The 25,735-nt window shown below is 42.0% G+C and overlaps 1 protein-coding gene across 1 annotated transcript; it reads right to left on the bottom strand.

Annotated features, from left to right (window-relative positions):
• Positions 1–5,040: 5,040 nt before the first annotated feature.
• LOC139389978 (very long chain fatty acid elongase 7-like) lies at positions 5,041–20,098 on the bottom strand. The gene is made up of 8 exons (XM_071137042.1): positions 19,999–20,098; positions 10,494–10,582; positions 9,788–9,978; positions 8,673–8,753; positions 8,148–8,204; positions 7,854–7,959; positions 7,484–7,620; positions 5,041–7,318 (listed from the first exon to the last, which is right to left on the bottom strand). Exons 2-8 carry the CDS (start codon positions 10,555–10,557, stop codon positions 7,043–7,045), a joined length of 912 nt encoding a protein of 303 aa, XP_070993143.1. The 5' UTR covers positions 10,558–10,582; positions 19,999–20,098; the 3' UTR covers positions 5,041–7,042.
• Positions 20,099–25,735: the final 5,637 nt, after the last annotated feature.

The raw sequence follows: 25,735 nt of genomic DNA, 5'->3' as shown, positions 1-25,735 counted from the left end.
CAAGGTACAAATCTGTCATTCTGAACAGGCAGTTAACCCACTGTTCCTAGGCCATCATTGAAAATAAGAATTTGTCCTTAACTGACTTGCCTAGTTAAATAAAGGTAAAAAAAAAATATATGTTTGTTTTCAACAGGACCTTCATGGCACACCTACAGGACTCTGGAAGAAGTGTTGATCCGTGTTGATCCGGTTCCAAAAGGCTGGCTTGAAGCTCAAGACAAGCAAGTGTCATCTTGCTTACACCTAAGTCACATTCCTTGGACATGGCTTGAAGCCTGACTGAAAGAACCTGGACAAGTTCAAAGACTGGCCCACACCCAGAATGTCTTCTGAAGTGCAAGCCTTCACAGCCTACTACACAAGGTTTGTTAAGAACTTTGCTTTCTGTTGTGCCTCCATCGAATGCTCTGACACAGAAAGGGGTTAGATTCCACTGTAGCTCTGAGTGTGAGGAAGCATTTCACACACTTAAAAACACTCTCACTAACCCCCCCATTGTGGCACACCCAGTGTTTACAGAGCCATTCCTACTCTACGCTGACACATCACAGGCTGCCGTTGGGGCAGTGCTTGCACATTGCCAAGACAACCGGGAGTGTGTCATAGCATACGCCAGTCACACCCTCTCATCATCAGAAATTTGGCCACCTATGACCGTGAGTTATGGGCTGTTGTGTGGACTGTCTGAAATGTTATGCATTTCCTGTCCGGCAGTTCATTCAGTTATAACAGACCACAAGCCTTTACTCAGCCTCAAGAAATGTCCAGTGGATAGTGACCCCACAGGAAGGACAGGACATTGGATCTTGGAAATGGATGTGTATCACTATGTCATGGTACACAGGGAAGGAAAATGACGCGCAGACACCAAGTCACGGAGACCTGAACACACACAAATCAGCAAAGAGGTACAGTGTTAAATCACTCACCTCAGCCCTGGGACTGAGCCTCCTCTTCCCTCCATCTGAGGCCCTATACAACGCTGCACACCCTGCTCCTATTTCAGACACTTCTGAGACACTAGCCATTGACTTGGAGGAGCTACAGCGACAACAGCAAACAAATGCGTGCCTCAGCACAGTAATGTAATTGAAAGACGCAGGGGGACATAGACCATCACTGGGGTACCTCAAACATTCCTCTGCAGCAATGAGGAAACTCATGCTTAACAATACAGAGTGGAGTCTTTTATGTAGGAAAGTCACAGCTCTCACTCAGAAAACAGTCATCTACCAGGTTCTGCTTCCAGAGGCACTCATCCCAAAAGCTCGGACTTTCCTGCATGGCAACGTGTTCAGTGGAGCGTACTTTGCCGAGAGCTCGTACACTGTGTTATTGGCGGCCCTACATGTCTCGTGACATTCACAAATATTGTGCGAACTGTCTCCCATGTCAGACCCGCAGCTCCCCAACTCCCACTTCGAGGGCCCCGCTGCAGTCCATCAATGCTGGGCGGACATTCCAGAAGGTCGCAGCTGACATCACTGACCTGCCCATCACCTCCCAAGGCAATAGGTATGTGTTAGTTGTAACAGACTTTCACACGCTTTGTTAATCTTTACCCCCTTAAAGCATGCCACTAGTGTAGCTTATTGCATATTTCAAGACTACATATACGCCAGCATGGAATTTTTGCGTCCATTCATACTGATCTCGTAAAACTATTATGCAAACAACTGGGCATTGACAAAACATGCACATCCCCGTATCACGTATCTCTACATGTGATGGCATGTAGAGAGGCAGAACAGGACTCTGAAGGACCACCTTGCAAGTACATTAGTCAATACGGTGGGGAATGGGACAAGTATATCCCTCAGGTGGAGCTGGCCTACAATTCAAGTGTGCACTCAAGTACATGCTTCACCCCTTACTTTCTAGCTCGTGGCAGAGATCCTCGTCTGCCAGTGTCTTTTTTTTAAAACTGTAACTCCTCTTTCATAACCAACAGCCCTCACCACACCTGCTGCTTATGCCCAGGACCTGACCACACGACTCACACAGGCCCTCATATGGAGGCGGACCAGCAGTCTACAATGGCAAAACTGCAACAGAAACATCATTACGATGGAAAGTTGGTGTTCTTGCTTGTACAAGGAAGGAGCACATGAACAAACTTGCACAAAGATGGAAGGGTCCATGCCAGGTGCTGAAGAGGATGGATAAGGATGGGAGCACAGGGGTGACATATGAAATCACAGAGCCCAAGAGATTGGTGGTTCTTCACAATCGCCTAAACCATGCAACAGTGATTTGTCTGACCTGCCTGAACCCCACCCCAGCGTTACCTCAGGCCGCTGATAAGGATAGTGCTCAAGTTAGACATACACCCACTCCCACCTCATTGTCTGGGACTCTGGCCTTACTGCCCTCCAGCCCGGGCGCCAGACTCTATCCCTTTCCGTGTGCTAGTGTATGCTCCAGCCCCTGTCCCTCCACCTGCCCCCCCTCACTTGCCCTCTGGGTATCAGGCAATACCTCCACCCTCCAAGGGTCACCCTAACCGTGCATATGACGCTGAATCCAAGTCCAGTTTTTAGGACTTTGCTACTTCAAATGATTAGGTTGACAGGGTGTTCTCAAGTTGTCCTTGAAATGGGGACATGTCCTTTTCTAGGGGGGACAACTGTAGCCTTTTGTTATGACTTTTATTTTGGTGTAATGTATTGAGGCACTTATTTTGTACCTTCCAGACTTTTATTTTGAAAGCAATATTATTCCCAGGGCCACCTGCACCTGTCGGGTGAGGGTGGGAAAAAAGAAAGAAACAAACAAAAGGCGCAGAGTGAATCTTCATAACTGCTTGGCTGTATCTCTTGGTCCAGGAGAAATTCAACCACAAGTAATAGTTTTCCCTGTGGACACATTTTTTTTAAACGCGTTTTATTTGTTTCTGTCGAACCCACAAGTCCTCCGGTGGAGATAGTGTTAAATACCTACAACAAGAAATAAGGGTTAAAATAGCTGCTAGAACTGACACGTTAGTAAACCCGCTACAATCATGCAGTACAGTCAGCAAGAGTTCCAGTGTTGGATAGCTATAGCCAGCTAGGTAACATACCATCCCTCACTCTGCGCCTTTTGTTTCTTTCTTTTTTCCCACCCTCACCCGACAGGTGCAGGTGGCCCTGGGAATACTATTGCTTTCAAAATAAAAGCCTGCAAGGTACAAAATAAGTGTTTCAATACATTACGCCAAAATAAAAGTCATAACAAAAGGCTACAGTTGTAGCCAAGACAGTCGTGAAGAGGGCACGACAAAACCTATTCCCCCTCAGGAGACTGAAAAGATTTGACATGGGTCCTCAGATCATCAAAAGGTTCTACAGCTGCACCATCAAGAGCATCCTAACTGGTTGCATCACTGCCTGGTATGGCAACTGCTCGGCCTCCGACCGCAAGGCACTACAGAGGGTAGTGCATATGGCCCAGTACATCACTGGGACCAATATTCCTGCCATCCAGGACCTCTATACTTAGCAGTGTCAGAAGAAGGCCCTAATAATTGTCAAAGACTCTAGTCATAGACTGTTCTCTCTGCTATCGCATGGCAAGTGGTACCGGAGCTCCAAGTCTAGGTCCAAGAGGCTGAACACCTACTCAAATGACTACCCAGACTATTTGCATTGCCCTCCCCCCTTTTACGCCGCTGCTACTCTGTTATCATCTATGCAATAGTCACTTTAATAACTCTACCTACATGTACATATTACCTCAACTAACCGGAAGCACATTGACTCTGTACCGGTACCCCCTGTATATAGTCTTGCTATTGTTATTTTACTGCTGCTCTTTAATTACTTGTTGCTTTTATTTCTTATTCTTATCTGTATTTTTTTAAACTGGAGTGTTGGTTAGGGGCTTGTAAGTAAGCATTTCACTGTAAGGTCTACACCGGTTGTAAGTAAGCATTTCACTGTAAGGTCTACACCGGTTGTAAGTAAGCATTTCACTGTAAGGTCTACACCGGTTGTAAGTAAGCATTTCACTGTAAGGTCTACACCGGTTGTAAGTAAGCATTTCACTGTAAGGTCTACACCGGTTGTAAGTAAGCATTTCACTGTAAGGTCTACTACACCGGTTGTATTCGGTGCATGTGACGAATACAATTTGATTTGATTTTGTTTGAGTAGGCGAAGCTAGGTAATTGAAAGTTTAAAAAAAAATACAACTAAATATAGCTCTCGCTCTTCATTTTTTGTTCAAAACTGTTCAAATATTGTCTTCTCTCGCCATGTCAACTACTCACCACTTTTCATGCAGTACCTTAATGCTTTCAGTACTATATTAATTCTCTGGTCCTTTGATTGGGTGGACAACATGTTAGTTCATGCTGCAAGGGAGGTAATGGAATGGCATGAAACCATGTGTTTGGTGTATTTGATACCATTCCGTAACAGCCATTACAACCAGACCTCTCCAATTAAGTTGCCACCAACCTCCTGTTGTGGGCAGAGACAAACACGAGCCTATTGGAGCATTCTAGCATGTATTTGCATTAGGGAACACCTACTCTGGGAAGTGCAAAGGGTAAAGTCTACAAAAATGTGTCCACTCTGTTCGTAACAGATTTTCATTTTAGAAACAAAACTGTATTGAGATCAAATGTTTCATCGATGAGAAGATTAGCAGAATGTCATTCATTCTCCCACTGCAGGCCACCAGCTTCCTCTCACCACCATCTTTGGTAGTGAGTGGAAACGCCAACTTTATACATCCGGTGAATTATCGGTCTCATTGTTCTGTGCTTCAGCCATTGAGGGAACACTCCTTTTGAAATCAGTGAAAAGCTGCAATACTGCCCGCATTGCGTCACGTCCAATGACAGCGTCCAAACTCAAGGATCGCCAAGGTTTAATGCTCAATGCTGCCTTGTAAAAGGTCAAGATTCACCCATTTTAAAGAGTTCTTACTACCACTAATATCTGTCCCGCTTAATAGACAGTTAAATATGCTCAAGCAAAGCCTTGAAGGGAATTTCTATCCTTCCTAGGAATTAAGCCCCAGGAATAGAAAAATCACACAGGTGATGTAAAATAACAGTATAAAGAGCATTTATTTTTATCATAAATACAAATATTACATTTACAAATGACTTTTTATACAGAATTATTGTGGCATCATGTCTGGAGGACACTCATAACTACATCAAGGAGCTGGAGGGGCTCTGACAAAGGCACTGAATGGTACGTAACCCACATGGGTAACATCAGCAAATCATTTGCAGATCAGCTAGATCGCTGTTGCTTATTGGATTCAGCCTGCACCCAAGGCACTGGGGTTTCACTACACCTGTGGAGGCCCATCCTACACTCAGCTAAGGCTGTGTCCTCAATCACCAGGGGAGCACCAAATATGAACACACTCAATGAGAAAGTCCACTTTAAACTGTCATAAGCATGGCATAGCAAGTCATAACTGAACTGAACTCAATTTGGAACAGAAGATTTAACGAATATGCATGTAGTGGTAAACAACGGCTACTGTTTTTCAAATATTGTGCCATGCTTGTGACAGAGCTAAAGCTAAACTTGTGCTCTACTCCGGATCCTGCAAGAACAGTACTGCACCACCTCCTTCCTATCTGGCTTCAAATTCACACCATCATTTCTGTTGGACATAAATACCGTTTTTAAAGTAGGCCAACAACTGTCATCAGGAGCAGGTTGGCGTTGAACATTTCTCAGCACCAGTAGAGGCTGTGGCTCAAACCAGAGAGGTGGGTGAGGAATTTACAAAAGAGGGGGTCACCACGAATATGCTCCACTCAGTATACATGTAAACATCAGTTCTTACTGGCACAATGGTTTTCCTGTACCCCTCCACCATTACAGGTGTACTATGGGTAGGGCCCAGAGTTTTTCCCAGCCATGAGAACAGGCCCAGGAAATAATTCAGGCCCTTACTGGGAGATGGCCGATAGACAAAATCATCCTCAAGGCTAGACTCAATAACATAATACAGAAATGTTTATAATTAAATGTACAAACAAATGTATAAAAACTACAGGTATTGAAAAATAAAAAACAGCTGAAAGCAAGGTCACAAAGCTGAATCCTGCAGCCAAAACTAGAGAGCTTCAGCACCAATTCTAAACAGCAGGTCATAGGAAGTGTGGGTTATTCAGGCTGGTTTGACAGAACTAGACAAAGCTACTGAACGGTCTCACCATTGGCTAACCGAACACTTATCTAACATTCAAAATCTGTTTATTAAAAACACAGACTCACCCTGAACAGGAAAGGAAAACACAGGTATAAAAATGGAAAATATGTAATACAAAAGTACAGTACAGCTTTGGGTCAAAGCTTTGAGAGATTACCTTGGCAGAGAGAACAGAAGAGATTGCCTTAGCAGAGAGAACAGAAGAGATTGCCTTAGCAGAGAGAACAGAAGAGATTGCCTTAGCAGAGAGAACAGAAGAGATTGCCTTGGCAGAGAGAACAGAAGAGATTGCCTTGGCAGAGAGAACAGAAGATATTGCCTTGGCAGAGAGAACAGAAGATATTGCCTTGGCAGAGAGAACAGAAGAGATTGCCTTGGCAGAGAGAACAGAAGAGATTGCCTTGGCAGAGAGAACAGAAGAGATTGCCTTAGCAGAGAGAACAGAAGAGATTGCCTTGGCAGAGAGAACAGAAGAGATTGCCTTGGCAGAGAGAACAGAAGAGATTGCCTTAGCAGAGAGAACAGAAGAGATTGCCTTGGCAGAGAGAACAGAAGAGATTGCCTTGGCAGAGAGAACAGAAGAGATTGCCTTGGCAGAGAGAACAGAAGAGATTGCCTTGGCAGAGAGAACAGAAGAGATTGCCTTGGCAGAGAGAACAGAAGAGATTGCCTTGGCAGAGAGAACAGAAGAGATTGCCTTGGCAGAGAGAACAGAAGAGATCAGAAGGTCCAGAGGGTTGGTGTCAATTATCTTTGAATTCAAAGGTGCGCTGACTTTTATATTGGAAATCCATGTCTAATTTCAGTTGCTGAATAGGCTGATATTCAAATGCATTCAACCCCAAATCCTTAGCCTGATTTGCTGGACACCGTGTCACTCATTCTTGTCGTGATGGAAACCATTCCCGTTGGTTATTTCACTATTGTATTGGCCATTAGTTTTATTGTAGGGGTGGGCCCAAGTTTTGGCTTGAAGGACTTTGGGCAGCCTCTTGCCCTTGGTGTAGGCGTGGTACCAGAAGTTGAGGAAGAGGAGGAGAAAGACCAGGCCGTAGAGGCCTATTATGTAGATGAAGATGGGGAACTGGTAGGGACAGTCCTTCATGAAGAAATACTGCCAGATGTGGGTGGTCACGATCACAAACTGGATCTGAGGACAGACAGGAAGGTTATATATTACTTGTTTTGAACATATAAGAAGACCATCCCAAGAGGCCCAACAGAATATCCTTGTCCATAAAAACTTATGGGTGGCTCTCTCGTATTGGTTCAAATTCAACTCCCCACTAGTGTAGTAGTGAAGTGCAGTACGAACCAGCTGAATGGTGGTGAGATACTTCTTCCACCAGAGGTACTTCTGGTAGGCGGGGCCCAGGGCAGACAGGCCGTAGTAAGAGTACATGATGACATGGACCACACAGTTCAACAGGGCATGGAACGTCCCCTGGCCACCTGGAGGACGACACAAGCAATTATCAGTCATGGTTTGCTGTTCTATTGGGCAATGCTAACCCTAGATGGACAGGTTTCCAGGTTCCACTTCCTACAACAGCTCCTAAGGAAGTTGACCTGCTGAATACTGACATTTTTCTGGGACAGTCCATCACTATATACATCTGGTAGTATGCCCATTTGTAGTAGTTTAATACAGTCATGGGAGTAACTCAAGTTCTTGTCTACTGTACCTGCAGCGAAGCGGACACCAAACCACCAGGTAAAGGGCATTATGGAGTGATGGTAGACATGGAGGAACGTAATCTGGCTGTTCTTCTTCCTCAGAACAAAAAAGATCTGACAGGAGGGAGAATTCAGCCATTTAGAACAGAACAAGAGTGAAAATGACAGAAGGGAAAGGGGAAACCTAATCAGTTGTACAACAATGCAGTCAACCAAAATATGTCTTCCGCATTTAACCCAAACCCATCTGAACAAGCGAGACACAGATAGTCAGAAAGCTGTACTAAAAAGAACCAACTTACCGTATCCAACATCTCTATGAACTTTGAGAAGTAGTAGAGCCAACATGTCCTTGCCATCTAAGAAGAGAGAGGTTATTAGTGACAAGTATAACTACGTTACTTACAGATAAGCAAAGCGTGTACCTCTCACAGCACTGAACTTTTAAAGTAAATAATATGAGTTTCCTGTTTTATATGCATTTACACAATATGAGGTTAGAATAATACTGTGAAAATGACAATGCCCTTTCAGTGTAAGAGCTGTTTGAAAAGACTGCCGGAATAGTCAGCCTGCTTTGGTAGGATGGTGGTGGCCTAACAGGCCTCACCACACAACTAATGATATTATGCAACACAGGAAACGTGGTGTGAATCACTCCTATGGAATGACCTGCTCTCAATGCTTCTTTGTTCCAACAGCTTGTTGGCATGCTAGAGTCAGTGGGGGATTCCACAGGTGAATGGGTGCTCATAAGAAGAGAGGAACGACCAGTAGTAGTTCTCTGCCTGTCTGTTGCAGGTAGAGTCACATTCCACAGCTCTTACCCTCACTGCCTGCGGCGAGTCCGAGTAGTCCACTAGGTCACAGTGGAACGTGTAGCCCGTCCCCCAGCCCGACATCACATACTACAGGAAGAAGAAGCAATGAATTAAAAACATACTCCAAATCACAACACACTAGTTGTTGCATGGCTCTCCTTTATGCAAAGATTAGACATCAATAAAAATGTATCGTCTTCACACTGAAACTAAAGAAAGTATGACGACACCCCCCTCCCCCACACACGTTTCTTAATACCAAGTACAAGTTGGTGTTTGGTGACAACCATTAAACCTTGACAGTCTGACAAAAGAGTGGAACAAAAAATAAATTTCACTATATGGCCTATGGATCATGACCTGCATTTCCTGCTCAAGACAGGTTCTGCACACCAGTCAACAGGGAGGAATTTGTCCCCAAAAGGCATCCTTTCCTGTTTCCTTGAGGTAAATCACTGATCTGTGCCCCTACAATGAACTAGTGTCAATGGAAAACCCTCAATCTACTTCCGTTTCACGCATGTGTTATATGAACCCAGAGGGTGGTGCAGTCTGCCCAACGCATCACCGGGGGCAAACTACCTGCCCTCCAGGACACATATCTTTATGTACATATTCTTCATCCCTTTACACTTGTGTGTATAAGGTAGCTGTTGTGAAAATGTTAGGTTAGATCACTCGTTGGTTATTACTGCATTGTCGGAACTAGAAGCACAAGCATTTCGCTACACTCGTATTAACATCTGCTAACCATGTGTATGTGACAAATAACATTATATTTGAACAAAAGCATTTCGCTACACCCGCAATAACGACTGCTAAATATGTGTACCGTATGTGATTTGATTTTGAACCATTGGTATAAAAACACCTTGCAAATAAAAAAGGCTCCAACTATTTTGAGATTAAGTTTGTCTTGCCGCTGACAATGTAACGATCAGAAGAAAGTAATTAAGTATGAAATGATGCATCATTGTGATCCTGAAGCATAGCCTTCTTCATATTAAACTTGAGAAATCTCAACTGCTTCATTTTTTTGCCGCTCGCCTCAGACTGTCCTGCTTGACGAGGCAGTATAAAACACTACAGCCTGTCAGAAGTCCATTGAGAAAGAGACCCACCTCATAGCACATGTAGAGGGACAAGGCAACGACGCTGAAGTTGTAGATGATGAGAACTTCTTTGAGGTGGAAGGCCTTGCGTTTCTCCATGAGCCTGGGCCCCAGCCGCGTCACAAAGTAGATGTACGCCACGATTACTACGGTCTGGGGGAGCGGCGATGACATGAGAAACCAGCCTTCTGTCCTGGGGTCTTGACAGCAGAGAAGGGTTGAGTATATGATTCAATAAAATAAATCAGTACATCATGCCATCTAGCCAAGCATTCAACTGTGATGCACCAACAATATGTTTAAGAGGGTAGGTTACAGTTGATTCTCATGGCTTGTAATGATGATGATCAGCGCTATTTCATCAACCCCAGAAGACCAACCTCGGCTAGATACACAGCCAATATCTGTCTACTTCCACCAAGGAAAACATAGGAAGAGAATGTTGCATAATGCTTTCATTCGTTATACTCTGGCTTCTACTGAAAACATACAAAGAGCCCTATGGGACTCCCAATCATGGCCGGATGTGATACAGCCTGGATTCCAACCAGGGACTGTAGTGACACCTCTTGCACTGAGATGCAGTGCCTTGGACCGCAGCGGCACTCAGGAGACCCATTGCCTGAAACGTGTAGCCTAAAACCCATTTGCCTTTTTAATACCAAAACTCAATCTATTCATTGTTGTTGGACAGCAGTTAGTGATGGATCCTCACCTGCATTATTCATGAAGTTCCCATACCAGAGTCCGACCCTGGTCGTTAGATCCCTGAACTCCATGTCTCCCGGAGCTCCTTTAGCTGTCCTGGAGGAAACACTGGGGTCATAGGTTAAAGGCCCAATACAGCTGTTTTTTTTATATCTCAATAATCAAATAATTTATGGCTAACAGAAAATACATTAAGGTAAACCGTTACCTTACTGTGTTTTCAATTAAAATTGTCAAAAATAAACAAAAATGGCTTCTTAGCAAAGGGCAATTTCTCAAGCAAGAATTGTTTTGCTTGGATTGTCTGGGAGTGGTTTGAGCGGGGAGGGGAAAACCAAAAATTAGCTGTTATTGGCAGAGAGTTCTTATTGGTCTATTTACTGCCTGGTGTCAAGCAGGCAGGCCAAAACTCCATCACACCAAACAGGCTGAAGTTTCAGGCAGTCTTTTCAAACCATTCTTACACTAAAAAGACCAGAATTTTCACCATTTCACAGTATTATTCCAACACAATTGTGGAAATAGATATAAAACACTGGGGGGGGGGGAAATCACATTTTCGACAGAGGTAATACAGAGCTACACATTTTAGGCAGTCCTACAGGGATGATCCACATTAAGTAACATCCCTTAATCTCAATCTTACACCCTTTTCTTAAAGGGATACTTCGGGATTTTGACACCGAGGCTTTTATCTACTTCCCCTGAGTCAGATTAACTTGTGGATATCACTTGGAGGTAGTTTTGAGAGCCAAGGCTAACTAGCGTTAGCACAATGACTATAAGTCCATAGACCTCCAGTCATTGTGCTAATGCTAATCAGTAACTTCCTTCAAACCACATGTATACATAAAAATGGTATCCACGAGTTCATCTGACTCTGGGGAAGTAGATAAAGGGCCCGATTGCCAAAATACCGAAGGATCCCTTGAAAACTGCCATCGTGTCCTAGATAACCCATTTGCCTCTTATAAATATACATATTCAAATATGGTGACCCAAAGTGGACGGGTCATATAACACAATATACCAGCCATGCGCGAAAGACTATTGTTGAAGTGAAAAGAATCGGATCAGCATTTCTCTGCTTCTGTCAGTAGCTCAGAGGGAGACTAGGGAAGGAGTGTTGATAGTACAATGGCCATCAGTCAGGGTTCCGCACACATAGGGCTCTGGTCAAAAGTAGTGCACTAAATAGGGTGCCATTTTAGAAACGCAGACATGGTCAGCATGCAGGGAGCAGCAAAACACTCATTGACTGGAGTGTGTGGCACACGTTCACATTGGGACAAAGTCAGTTTCACACACGCAAGCGTCACTCAATTAAGACAATATAATAATTATTTTATACTCAGTTGAGTATCAGTATCACCCATGTATTCTACGCAACATTTTTCTCTTATTTAAGATGGCCTGTTTTCTAAATATCATTATAAAACTTTGAGCCATGTTTGAGCCATGAATTCTTATTGGCTGAAGGCCATGGTATATCAGACCGTATACCACGGGTATGACAAAACATTTAGTTATACTGCTCTAATTACATTGGTAACCAATTTATAATAGCAATAAGGCTCCTTGGGGGTTTGTAGTATATGGCCAATATACCACTATGCGTTGTGCCTAAGAACAGCCCTTAGCTGTGGTATATTGGCCATCTCCCTTCACCTCCTCTGGCCTTATTGCTCAAGTATACCATTCCCAAGACAACATACCTGTTGCTAGGCAGGGGGGAAGGTTACACACATTTCATTTGAGTAATTTAGCAGTTGCTCTCATCCAGAGCGATTTACAGAAGCAATTAGGGTTAATTGCCTTGCTCTTGGGTACAGACCGATTTTTCACGCAGTCGGCTAGGGGATTATTTTTGGCTACTGGCTCCTTGCTCTTAACCACTAGGCTACAGACGATAAAGACCACAACTGAATCGGTCAAAGAAAATTGTATTGGTTGCGTAAAAATATTTTGCAGATATTATTGCGGGTGTAGGGCTATACACACCGGTATTTATGCACGGACAGGTTTGTTTTTACTTTAGCTTCTATAACGGTATTTGAACGTTGGGTAAATGTGATACGCCGTGTGTAACGTCAATTTTTATAGTTTACTCCGCTACTTGAGTCATCCCTCTCCGCTCTCTCCATGCGGCTTTCCACACAGACCCAGTCCCACCCGTCACTCAAGGAGCGCATGTTGTTGTTGCTTGACCACGATACACTTTCGTTCAGTCTGCAAGGTAAATGCAGCACATGCAACCATCTTGATGACACCGATGTTTCCACTTTGATTTTAATATAAATCCCCAGCGTTGTATAATTACAAATATTAGTTTGTGTTTCTTACATCTGCAAACCGCTAATTTGTATTTTCTTAGCAAGTTACGCTAAATCGTGTTAGCCACTACTGCTAATCGCTGACAAGCTAACTGGCTAATAAAAGTACTGAGTCAGAGCAAACGTAGCTAGCTAATACAGCCTGATACCAGTAGTGGTGGAGGCTTAAATCAGCATGTTGTTTTTGCAACAGTATCTTCTAAGTCAAAGAGAAATAGGCGAAGCATGCATATGTTGGCTATATGAATAAATATTTAATGTAGCCAAAGATTATAGGGTTCCCTAGGAAACACTGAACATCAATTTGGTTCCTACCCTGTCACAGTAACGCATTCATGGCATTTTCATTAATTGTCATGTCAAACACTGTATTCAACGTGCCCACTATTATTTATATTCTAACTATAGAATTGTAATAAACGTTCTATTTCCATGCTTCCAAAAGTTCACCCAAGTGTTTTGATCTACATCGCAATTGCAACATTTGGTTAAAAATAATGCCTCGTTGTTTTGCCCATATCGTGGCTGTGTGTTAATGATCTCAAATGAGTGCAGGAAATTATTTTAGGTTGAAATTGAATTGAACAGTATAAAACAATCAAAATGGAGAAAGACCCATGGAAATAATTTAGAATATATGTGTTGCCACCCTAGGGTCACACGTAGAACTTTTATTAAATCAAAAACATAAAATACTGTCAAACTTGAAAAATACCATACATGATATTTTGGCCATATCGCCTAGCCCTACGCGGGTGTAACGAAAAATGCTTATGTTCCTAGCTCCAACAGTGCAATAATACACACAAATGGTCTGTATAGACAGTATTGTAATAGTAAAATGTGTATACAGCAGTAGTTATATAGGATGAGCCTAGACTAGAATACAGTATATACATATGAAGTGGGTAAATCAAGGATAGCTCCCTCCCTGTTAATGGGTAAGGATAAATGCCATGCATTTACAGAGAGAACAGCTACATGCGGCGAGCATTACTATCCTGTCATCATCTCTCTATTCAATAATACCACAGCCCGAAGACACAGAATGCCAAGCCATGGAAGAAAGCTGCATTGTATAACAATTAGGCCAACACTCAACACAACTGGATTGCTGTCTGACATGTTCACCATGTCCAAGTCATATTTCCTTTCAAACTGTTTCCTGCATACTAAACCAGTAGATATCTAAGCCATCATGCCATACATCTCAAGCAGGAGAGGATGGTTAATTTTATAAATGCTCTTCAAGATTCAGCATAACATGTAGCCCAAGTAATGGCTAGTACAACAAGCCTGCATTTAGACAAACCACGTGAAGCAGTCGCTTTAAAATTCCTAGAGGGGTAGGGCTTTTTGAATAGGAACTTCAGTTTTCTTGATATTCACAAGTACGCAAAATTCCTCCCAGGCCATTCAAATTAACTGAATAATTGAGTTAAAGGTCTGATTTGTGAGGGGCATCAATAAGAGAAGACAAACGGAACCCATCACTGAGGACACCAAGAAACTTAACAATTCTAAAGATCCACACAGATCAAATCTGCCTGAAAACTACACATTGTCCTTTGGAAGTATTTGACTTTAAAGTATTCCAAAACACACAAAAAAACACCCAATACATTTACTGAATACAGTATTGTGTACAGAAGAGACTCAAACGTGTAAATCAACATCACAGTATACAAGGTGGTTATGAAATCTAACAGACCCGTGTAAAGTTCCAGAGTATTGGATACACAGTGTTATCTGACAAAGCCTACCGCGTGAAACTACCTTAAGATAAGAACGTAAGCTTTAACAATCAAATGCTGTCTGACTGGTTTAAGGGAACAGTATACAGTAAGAGGAGAAAGGGAGCAGCTCCCATTTCAGCACAAACCTCAACCCTATCCAGGGCCTTCTCACCCAAGCAAGGGGATGCATGGAACATTCAAAACTATATTTCCCTATATAAAACATAGATCAGAGTACTAGTAAGTCTACAGGATATGCCTGAACTGGCATTAAGTGTACAAGCACAGAGTTGCCCTGTATAAAACTCAAATCATATGAGTTGAGCCGAGGGCAAATAATGTTTATTTTTTATTTAACTAGGCAAGTCAGTTAATAACAAATTCTTATTTACAATACCGGCCTACCAAAAGGCCTCCTAAGGGGACGGGGGCTGGGATTAAAAAGAAAAAATACATTTTATTTTATTTAAACTACCGCAAGCAATAGATCCAAACGCTGAACACATCATCATTACCTAATGGCAAAAGATCATAACATAATCAAATAGACATGTGGACACCTCCTTGTCGAACATCTAATTTCAAAATCATGGGCATTAATATGGAATTGGTCCCCCCTTTGCTGCCATAACACACAATAGCCCCATGACAATAAAATCAAATCACATTTGCTAAAGTATTCAGACGCTTTACTCAATACTTTGCAGAAGAACCTTTGGCTGCGATTACAGCCTCAAGTCTTCTTGAGGGGGAGTTTCTCCCATTCTTCTCTGCAGATCCTCTCAAGCTCTGTCAGGTTGGATGGGGAGCGTCACTACACAGCTATTGTCAGGTCTCTCCTGAGATGTTCGATAGGGTTCAAGTCTGGGCTCAGGCTGGGCCACTCAAGGACATTCAGAAATGCAACCCTAGCGTTGTCTTGGCTGTGTGGTTAGGGTTGTTGTCCTGTTGGAAGGTGAACGTTTGCCCCCAGTCAGAGGTCCTGAACACTCTGGAGCAAGGATCACTCTGTACTTGACTCCATTCATCTTTCCCTCAATCCTGACTAGTCTCCCAGTCCCTGCCACTGAATAACATCTCCACGGCATGATGCTGCTACCACCATGCTTCACCGTAGGGATGGTGCCTGGTTTCCTCCAGATGTGACGCTTGGCATTCAGGCTAAAGAGTTCAATCTTGGTTTCATTAGACCAGAGAATCTTGTTTCTCAGGGTCTGAGTGCTTTAGGTGACTTTTGGCAAACACCAAGTGGATTGTCATGTGCCTTTTACTGAGGAGTGGCTTCTGTCTGGCCACTCTACCATAAAGGCCTGATTGGTGGAGTACTGCAGAGATGGTTGTCCTTCTGGAAAGTTCTCCCATCTCCACTGAGGAGCGCTGTCAGATTTACCATTGAGTTCTTGGTCACCTCCCTGACCAGGGCCCTTTCTCCACCGATTGCTCAGTTTGGCCAGGAGGCCAGCTCTAGGAAGAGTCTTGCTGGTTCCAAACTTGATCCATTTAAGAATGATGGAGGCCACTGTGTTCTTGGGGACCTTCAATGCTGCAGAAATGTTTTGGTACCCTTCCTCAGATCTGTGTCTCAACACAATCCTGTCTCAGAGCTCTACGGCCAATTCCTTTGACCTCATGGCTTGGTTTTTGCTCTGACATGCACTGTCAACTGTGTGAACTTATATAGGACGTGTGTGCCTTTCCAAATCATGTCCAACCAAATTGTAGAAACATCAAGGATGATCAATGGAAACAGGCGCAACTTCAGGTCTCAAAGCAAAGGGTCTGAATACTTATTTTTATACAGTTACAACTTCTTTTTTTTGTAAACAACAGTTTTGACTTAGTCATTATGGTTTGTGTGTGGATTGAAAATGTTTTATTCAATCAGTTTTAGAATAAGGCTGTAACGTAACAAAATGTGGAAAAGTCAAGGGGTCTGAATACTTTCCGGATGCAGTGTATAGTGTAGTAGGTGATTACTTGAGATAATACACTACATGGATCTACACATGGCACTTTAAAAGGTCAGATCATGCAAGTTTCTCTTTTGACCAATAAGGCACTGTGTCTTGACTACACACAAGAGGATAGCACTCTAGTCGGAGTCATTCATAAATGTGGGTGACATGGTGACCCCATTAGACGCACTTACGCACGCTTTGACATGTTTGTTTCAGTTTATGCAACTCTGACACACCTTTCCTGTCTGACAGCTCCCACACTGATGAAGACATCAAACATACCCAATTAAACTACAGTACTCCAAATACACAAATGACTACGTCATGGCCGAAGAACACCAGAGGAAACACCTTGAGTTCTACTGAGGGAAGAAGTTGAAGACTACTCAGAACAGATTGACCATGAGTGAGAGCTCTGACTACAGTTTAAATACAGGACTGGGTTGGTGAAAGGAGGAAGCCTTACGTTCAACTCTCCAGACATGTAAAATAAGTGATTACCTCAAGGGGGAATGCATTTTTAAAAGTATTCCAATGGGCCTTGAAGACCCCATCAATCAGGCTACACAGAGAGGATTTCAGTCAGTCATCCCGGAAGTAACTCATCAGTCAAATCTCATCACCCCCCCCCCCCCCCCACACTTGTTCTTCTCAGCTTATAGGAAAATACCACTCAAACTACACGAACAAAAGTATGTAGATACCTGCTCGTCGAACATCTCATTCCAACATCATGAGAATTAATATGGAGTTGGTCCACTCCTTTGCTGTTTGCCTCCACTATTCTGGGAAGGCTTTCTACTAACGTAAACTCACTCACTTTTGGACATCGCCTTGGTCCGTACAATTTACCTTATTTTAGCGCCCTAAAAACGTAATACTTCCAGATCAACTGTAATGTCAATACCATTGTAAAGCAGTTTCTCCCCTTTCCAACATAATCAATTACATGACCTCTACGCTGCCCATTTCTGTATGATTCAAGAAGGCAATGAGCTCCGTTGGGTCTTTTTAAAAATGGTGGGTGGGGAAGCGAAACTAATGAGTGATAGTGAGGAGAGGTGTGTGGGAAAACTTTTTTTCCCCACTCGATCTGTCCAACTTGTCCGTTTTTTCAACCTTTCTCCAATACTATAGAGCCATTACCATGTCGATCAACGCTTGAATAGAAACGTAGTTCACACCCCAGATTTTGAAGTCAACACAGTCGCTACAGTCCAATTAGTTTTCTTTGCAGCCTCGTTTGAATGTCGTGGTTGAGCACATTTGTACGGAATGGGGTGAGTTTACGTTAGCTGTTGGAACATTTATGTGGGGACTTGCTTCTTTTCAGCCACAAGAGCATTAGTGTTGATTAAGGCTGTCTCGCAGTCTGCGTTCCAATTCATCCCAAAGGTGTTTGATGGGGTTGAGGTCAGGGCTCTGTGCAGGCCAGTCAAGTTCTTCCACACCGATCTCTACAAACAATTTCTGTACCTCGCTTTGTGCACAGGGGTATTGTCATGCCTTCCCAAACTGTTGCCACAAAGTTGGAAGCACGGAATCGTCTAGAATGTATGCTGTAGCATTAAGGTTTTCCTTTACTGGAGCTAGGGGTTCTAGCCCAAACCATGAAGAACAGCCCCAGACCATTATTCCTCCTCCACCAATCTTTACAGTTGGCACTACACATTGGGACAGGTAGCATTCTCCTGGCATCCGCTAACCCCAGACTTGTCTGTCAGATGGTGAAGTGTGATTTATCACTTCAGAGAAAGCGTTTCCACTGCTCCTAAGTCTAATGGCGGCGAGCTTTACACCTCTAGCCGACGCTTGGCATTGTGCATGGTGATCTTAGGCTTGTGTGGCTGCTCGGCCATGGAAACCCATTTCACAAAGCTCCCGGCCAACATTTATTGTGCTGACGTTACATCCGGAGGCAGTTTGGAACTAGTTAGTGTTACAACCAAGCGATTCAGTACTTGGCGGTCCCGTTCTGTGAGCTTGTGTGGCCTACCACTTCATAGCCGAGCCGTTGTTGCTTCTAGACATTTCCCCTTCACAATAACAGCACTAACAGTTGAGTGGGGCAGCTCTAGCAGGGCAGACATTTGACCAACTGACTTGTTGGAAAGGTGGCATGCTATGACGGTACCACGTTGAGTCACTGAGCTCTTCAGTACAGGCCATTCTACTGCCAATGTCTGTCTGTGGTGATTGCATGGCTGTGTGCTAGATTTAATATACATGTCAGCATGGGTGTGGTTGAATTAGCCAAATCCACTAATTTGAAAGGGTGCCCACATACTTTTGGCCATGCTGTATCCAGACACTCCGCGGTATATTGACTAGTTAGGGAATCACAGTACTTGGTCACATCTTGGGGTCACCAAGTTTGCTAAGCCATAATTAGATGCCACCTGCCAATAGGCTCTTTGGAACAGTTGCCAGAAAGAAAAACATTATTGAGAGGAACCAACAAAGGTAAACACCTGTAGCTTGTTAAACAGTATTGGCACTTAGACTGGAACCAGGCGCTATGGACATAATTTTATGAAACTAAAATAGAGGTCTTTGGGGGTAATCTAATCCATAAACATTGACTGAAGGATGTCAATAATCTGGGAAGATTCTGTATGGAGGAATGGCATTATGACCCACCCAAATGTGTTATCCAATATTTATATAGTGCCATTTTCCTTGCAAGGAGAGGGTGCACAAAGAATTGACCCTCATCTTTTTGGGAGAAAAGTATTACGTAAATATATTTCTGAACAATTGTATTAGTAAGTCTAAAATAATGATTATCATTGTTTGGAGAAAACAATATAGATCAGTATTTGTATCATAGGCCTAGTCTTTCTAGACAAGAAATTCGCAGCTAGACAGCAAGGTAAAACTAACAGCATGCGCAACACCTGAATTATAAAATGTACCTGAAGGCTTGAGGAGAAAATACCAATAAAACCACCGCTGATCATTTGGAATATTGCTCAACGTTTACCAAACTCCTAATTTACCACAGCAATGGGTTGTGATGAATTATGCGCCACACTCTCGACATTACATCTCAAATAAATTAGGGAAGCAAGATTACCAAAGTATTTAATTTAGTAAAATAAATGTTTCCTCCCTTATCGCCACCCCTGAAGACCAGGTTAGATTCAACAGCCGATTCAAAGGCACGATACCTGATAAAAACAGGAATCGATCAGGGCTGCAGCAGCACAGACCAGGCATCGAAACAGGTGCAAAGATGGATGCCGCATAACACGGACTTCAAGCAAATCCCTTCAACCTCAGTTTACACTTAAGAGAAAATGCCGGACAATGTGTGACAAAGGCAAAAAAATAAGTGAGGCGTTTAGCCTACTGTATATAGCCTACGTTAATATGACACCTTCATCCTGCTGAGACTGCGTACACAAGGCAGAAGTTATTATTCAGTGTATGAATAATGTAGAAAACACAATATGGTATAAGCTACCGGAACATAATTCACAAACCTCCAATATTGTGAGAGCAGTATCCGGCTCAGCTGTAAGCAATTGACGACAGGTGTGTCAAATGTAATTTCCAGGGAGTCGCTTCCCTACTGTGCAACTGGCGTCCAATGAGTGAGTTATATTAACTTGAAGCGTGGGGCACCGGTCTTTGGCCCTTGACATGAACGGGCAAAATCGGCGAGGGAGGAGCGCCGCTCGGTCATGTTGTCAAGATGGCAGCGTAGTACATATCGTCCAGAAACATAAAACATATATTTTCTAATTCGTTTTCATTGGGAGGCAGATAAAGCGTGTTCATCAAAAGCAATCACTGTTGTATGTGAAAACACACACACACACATACACATTTAAAAATATATATATTTCCTTTATTACCCTACAACGCCTCCCCCAATTGGAACAAACTAGTGAACAACAACACTTAGGCCTGTATTTCCAGTTTATACATACATTTTTATGGTCACAGTCTATTTTACAATAGTTTTTTAAATGAGTTTTATTTTAACTATTGTCCTTCCTCTACCCTCAACCTCTCCCATATATGTATGGGAGATGTATATGCATATGTATATATGTATGTATGTATGATGTCCATCCGATTTGAGTTCCATTTGCCACATCTTTCAAACTGTACTCTTTCTAAAAAGTTCCTAACCTATATACGTTTTACAGGCACCGTATGTTTTATATTAGTTATCTTGTTATTAGTCTCAACCTTCAGCTCCATCAGCCCCTCCCATCTATCTCTTAACACCATCCATATTGGATTTCTATTTGCCATATATTTTTCAACTGTGCTGTTTCACAAAAGCTCTGAACCTTTCCATTCTCATTGTTTCTAAAGATTGTAAATTGAAAATAAACATTTTTGCTAAAAGTATTATTTTATTATTGATCGATTGACTATAACTATTCAGATCGCCCAGTAATGCTATCTTAAGGGTTAGCACCAGATAAATATTGCAATTCTTCAGCCCTTCCTGGACTTGTGACCAAAAACAAGCTACATATGGACAGTACCAAAACAAACAATCTAATGATTCTGCCTCTTCGCAGCAAATACTGCAGAGCTGGGAAGGTTGTATCCCCCATATAAATAACATTATTTTGGTTGCAAGAATTCTCTATATTACCGTGCTTCTACACCTGCATTGCTTGCTGTTTGGGATTGTAGGCTGGGTTTCTGTACAGCTCTTTGAGATATCAGCTGATGTAAGAAGGGCTTGATGAGTACATTTGATTTGTATAATAATTTAAATGAAAAAAGTCCACGTTTGGAATTTGCCGTCGTTTTGCTTATCAGTTCATAAACCATGTACCATGGAATCGGTACGTCAAAAATCTCTTCCCAACTATTTTGCAATCTATATGGCACTGCTGTCCATTTTTTGGTCCTTCAATGAAACTGGTATACTTTTTTATTTATCACAATTTTCTTTAACCAATTATGGCCTTTAATACAGGGCCGACAGACTTGTTCCCCCTTCCACTTTCCTCTTCCATTTTTTGCGGTAATTTGGTTGTTAGTAGTTAGTTGGTTGTAATAGTGAGAAGGGCAGACATTTCCATGTTTAAGTTAGCTGCATGGATGACATAACTGCATGGACGACACCAGTCGTATTTATAACATCAATTACGAAAATTGTTTTTTGAAAAAAATTTTTAAAAAGTTTATTTTTATTTTTATCAATTAGTATATTTGAGTTTAACCACAATATTTCTTGTATTATTTGTTTTTCTAGTGGATTAAATTGAAATTGCAATCAACTTTCTATGGCTTGTTTTAAAAATAGCGATATTTGGGAGATTACACCTACTCACTTTCAGTTATTTGAAAAGGAAATAATCTGAATAAAAGGAAAAATGCATTTCTTGAACATAGGATGAAACATTCTTACTAATTTGCTAGAGAACCTGTTCGGATTGAAGTACCACTTTTGTATGACTGAACCCTTTAGTGAGAGGTCTAATGCTTTAATAATTTCTGCCCTCCGAATTCATATTTATTATGAACAGGCCCATTTAATTTTGTCTGGCTTGCCATTCCAAATAAAATGTAATCTTTTTTTCTTATATAATGAATAAAAAAACAGTTCACAGGTGTAACGGCTGTCGTCGGTGGAAGAAGGTGAGGACCAAGGTGCAGCGTGGTAAGTGTTCATGGTTTTTAATATAATCAAAACTGAACACTGAATAACAAAAACAAAGAAACAACCGAAACAGTTCTGTCTGGTGCAAACACACAAAGACTGAAAACAACCACCCACAAAACACAATTGAAAACAGGCTACCTAAATATGGTTCTCAATCAGCGACAACGATTGACAGCTGCCTCTGATTGAGAACCATACCAGGCCAAACACAGAAATAGAAAATCATAGAAAAACTAACAAAGACAACCCACCCAACTCACGCCCTGGCCATACTAAAACAAAGACAAAACAAAGGAACTAAGGTCAGAACGTGACAACAGGTGTAGGCAAGACCATAAGCAAATAGGTAAACTGGGTATTCACCTTTCCATGGTAGCAAGATCTTATCTATTTTTGCTAACTTTCTATTAAAATGTATTGGAGTGAGATCATTTATTTATTTCAGGATATGTATACCGAGTATATCCACATCACCATCAGATAATTTTATTGGTAAACTACATGGTAAAGTAAAAGTAGTAGAAACATTATCTAGTGAGGGAAAAAAGTATTTGATCCCCTGCCGATTTTGTACGTTTGCCCACTGACAAAGAAATGATCAAGCTATAATTTTAATGGTAGGTTTATTTGAACAGTGAGATACAGAATAACAAAAAAATCCAGAAAAACGCATGTCAAAAATGTTATAAATTGATTTGCATTTTAATGAGGGAAATAAGTATTTGACCCCCTCTCAATCAGAAAGATTTCTGGCTCCCAGGTGTCTTTTATACAGGTAACGAGCTGAGATTAGGAGCACACTCTTAAAGGAAGTGCTCCTAATCTCAGTTTGTTACCTGTTTAAAAGACACCTGGCCACAGAAGCAATCAATCAATCAGATTCCAAACTCTCCACCATGGCCAAGACCAAAGAGCTCTCCAAGGATGTCAGGGACAATATTGTAGACCTACACAGGGATGGAATGGGCTTCAAGACCATCGCCAAGCAGCTTGGTGAGAAGGTGACAACAGTTGGTGCGATTATTCACGAATGGAGGAAACACAAAATAATTGTCAATCTCCCTCGGCCTGGGGCTCCATGCAAGATCTCACCTCGTGGAGTTGCAATGATCATGAGAACGGTGAGGAATCAGCCCAGAACTACACGGGAGGATCTTGTCAATGATCTCAAGGCAGCTGGGACCATAGTCACCAAGAAAACAATTGGTAACACACTACGCCGTGAAGGACTGAAATTCTGCAGCGCCCGCAAGGTCCCCCTGCTCAAGACAGCACATATACATGCCCTTCTGAAGTTTGCCAATGAACACCTGAATGATTCAGAGGACAACTGAGTGAAAGTGTTGTGGTCAGATGAGACCAAAATGGAGCTCTTTGGCATCAATTCAACTCACCGTGTTTGGAGGAGGAGGAATGCTGCCTATGACCCCAAGAACACCATCCCCTCCGTCAAACATGGAGGTGGAAACATGCTTTGGGGGTGTTTTTCTGCTAAGGGGACAGGACAACTTCACCGCATCAAAGGGACGATGGACGGGGCCATGTACCGTCAAATCTTGGGTGAGAACCTCCTTCCCTCAGCCAGGGCATTGAAAATGGGTCGTGGATGGGTTTTCCAGCATGACAATGACCCAAAACACAGGGCCAAGGCAACAAAGGAGTGGCTCAAGAAGAAGCACATTAAGGTCCTGGAGTGGCCTAGCCAGTCTCCAGACCTTAATCCCATAGAGAATCTGTGGAGGGAGCTGAAGGTTCGAGTTGCCAAACGTCAGCCTCAAAACCTTAATGACTTGGAGAAGATCTGCAAAGAGGAGTGGGACAAAATCCCTCCTGAGATGTGCAAACCTGGTGGCCAACTACAAGAAACATCTGACCTCTGTGATTGCCAACAAGGGTTTTGCCACCAAGTACTAAGTCATGTTTTGCAGAGGGGTCAAATACTTATTTCCCTCATTAAAATGCTAATCAATTTATAACATTTTTGACGTGTTTTTTTCTGGATTGTTTGTTATTCTGTCTCTCACTGTTCAAATAAACCTACCATTTCTTTGTCAGTGGGCAAACGTACAAAATCGGCAGGGGATCAAATACTTTTCCCCCCTCACTGTCGATCCTCTATGAGGCTGTGGAATGATCCAAATTGTGGATTTAAAAGAACACGAATCATCAGTTTTCAATGACACCTTTGTTTTTAAGCCCTGTATTTCTAATCCCTTGATATTATTGTTGGATCTGATTTTAATAGCTAACATTTCAATGGCCATAATAAATAGATAAGCCGATAGTGGACAACCTTGTTTTACTCCTCTTGACAGTTTAATACTTTCTGAGAAGTAGCCATTATTTACTATTTTATACCTAGGGTTACTATATATGATTTTAACCCATTTAATAAGAGATTCTCCAAAATTGAAATGTTCCAGGCATTTATATATTAACTCCAGTCATACTTTATCAAAAGCCTTTTCAAAGTCTGCTATGAATAGCAGGCCTGGTTTCCCAGATTTTTCATAGTGATCTATTGTTTCTAGTACTTGCCTTATATTATCTACAATGTATGTCCATGTTAAACAAAAACGTACATTTTGCATCGCAACACTGAAGTGTAAGGGGACTCCAATTTTTTAAGTGGACTGATTCTTTATATATCCCACTTGTATCCTGTTTCAATAATAATGAAAATCAGACCTTCTTGGGTGTCTGATAATCTACCATTTACAAAGGAGTGGTTAAAACGGTTCTCACACCTCAACTGATATGCCATCCAGCCCTGGAGTTTTCCCAGACTTAAAGGCTTTAATTGCATCAAGAAGTTCATCCTCTATAATTTCACCTTCACATGAGTCTTTCTGTACGGCTGTTAATTTTACATATTTAATAGAAAGTTAGAGGAGATGGAGGAGACTGAAATGAAAACATATGGTTAAAGTACTTTGCTTCCACTTTCAAAATATAATTTGGTGAATCATAGGTGATCCGTCATTTGTAACAAGTTTCAGTAAATTATTTTTGGTAGCATTTCTATGTTAAAGATTTTTTTAAATAATTTGGTGCATTTTCCCCCATATCCCATCCAGTTTGATTTATTATTATCCTCCATTTTTTTGTTTTTCCTCTAACTTATTATTTGCCTCTATGGTACAGTTGTTATTGCTATCTATCTGTTCTATTAGACCTATTTCCTTTGTTGGTATGGACTCCTTTGACCTAAATTGCTTTTGGTTTAGAGATGAGTACTGAATTGCATGACCTCCAAATGGACATTTAAAAGTGTCCCATACAATAAGCAGATTTGCTGTACCTATGTTAGAAAAATTCAGTTATAAATTCCTATGTCCTAGTTAAAAACAAGTAATCATCCAATAGGCTTTGATGATATTTCCAATATCCCTGCCCACATGGAAATTCAGGTAGAGTAATGTATATGCCAATTATCTGATGGTCCGACCGCATTTTATCCCCTATCAACACTTTTTTCACTTTTGGTGCCAACGAGAATGACATAAGAAAGAAGTCAAGACGACTAGCTTGATTGAGCCTCAGCCATGTACTGTATATCTCACTTGGTCAGGATATTTAAGCCT

The sequence above is a fragment of the Oncorhynchus clarkii genome, chromosome 30 (genome assembly GCF_045791955.1).
Source record: "Oncorhynchus clarkii lewisi isolate Uvic-CL-2024 chromosome 30, UVic_Ocla_1.0, whole genome shotgun sequence".
NCBI classification, from domain to species: domain Eukaryota; kingdom Metazoa; phylum Chordata; class Actinopteri; order Salmoniformes; family Salmonidae; genus Oncorhynchus; species Oncorhynchus clarkii.
This window is presented reverse-complemented; position numbering and strand designations above follow the sequence as displayed.

What these genes read in the sequence shown, in the direction of transcription:
- LOC139389978 (XM_071137042.1), bottom strand. Translation starts at nt 10,557, where the DNA reads ATGGAGTTCAGGGATCTAACGACCAGGGTCGGACTCTGGTATGGGAAC. An exon ending in CCCTCTACATGTGCTATGAG is followed by an intron (nt 8,754 to 9,787) that starts GTGGGTCTCTTT and finishes TTCTTCCTGTAG; the next exon opens with TATGTGATGTCGGGCTGGGG. An exon ending in ACTCGCCGCAGGCAGTGAGG is followed by an intron (nt 8,205 to 8,672) that starts GTAAGAGCTGTG and finishes CTCTCTTCTTAG; the next exon opens with ATGGCAAGGACATGTTGGCT.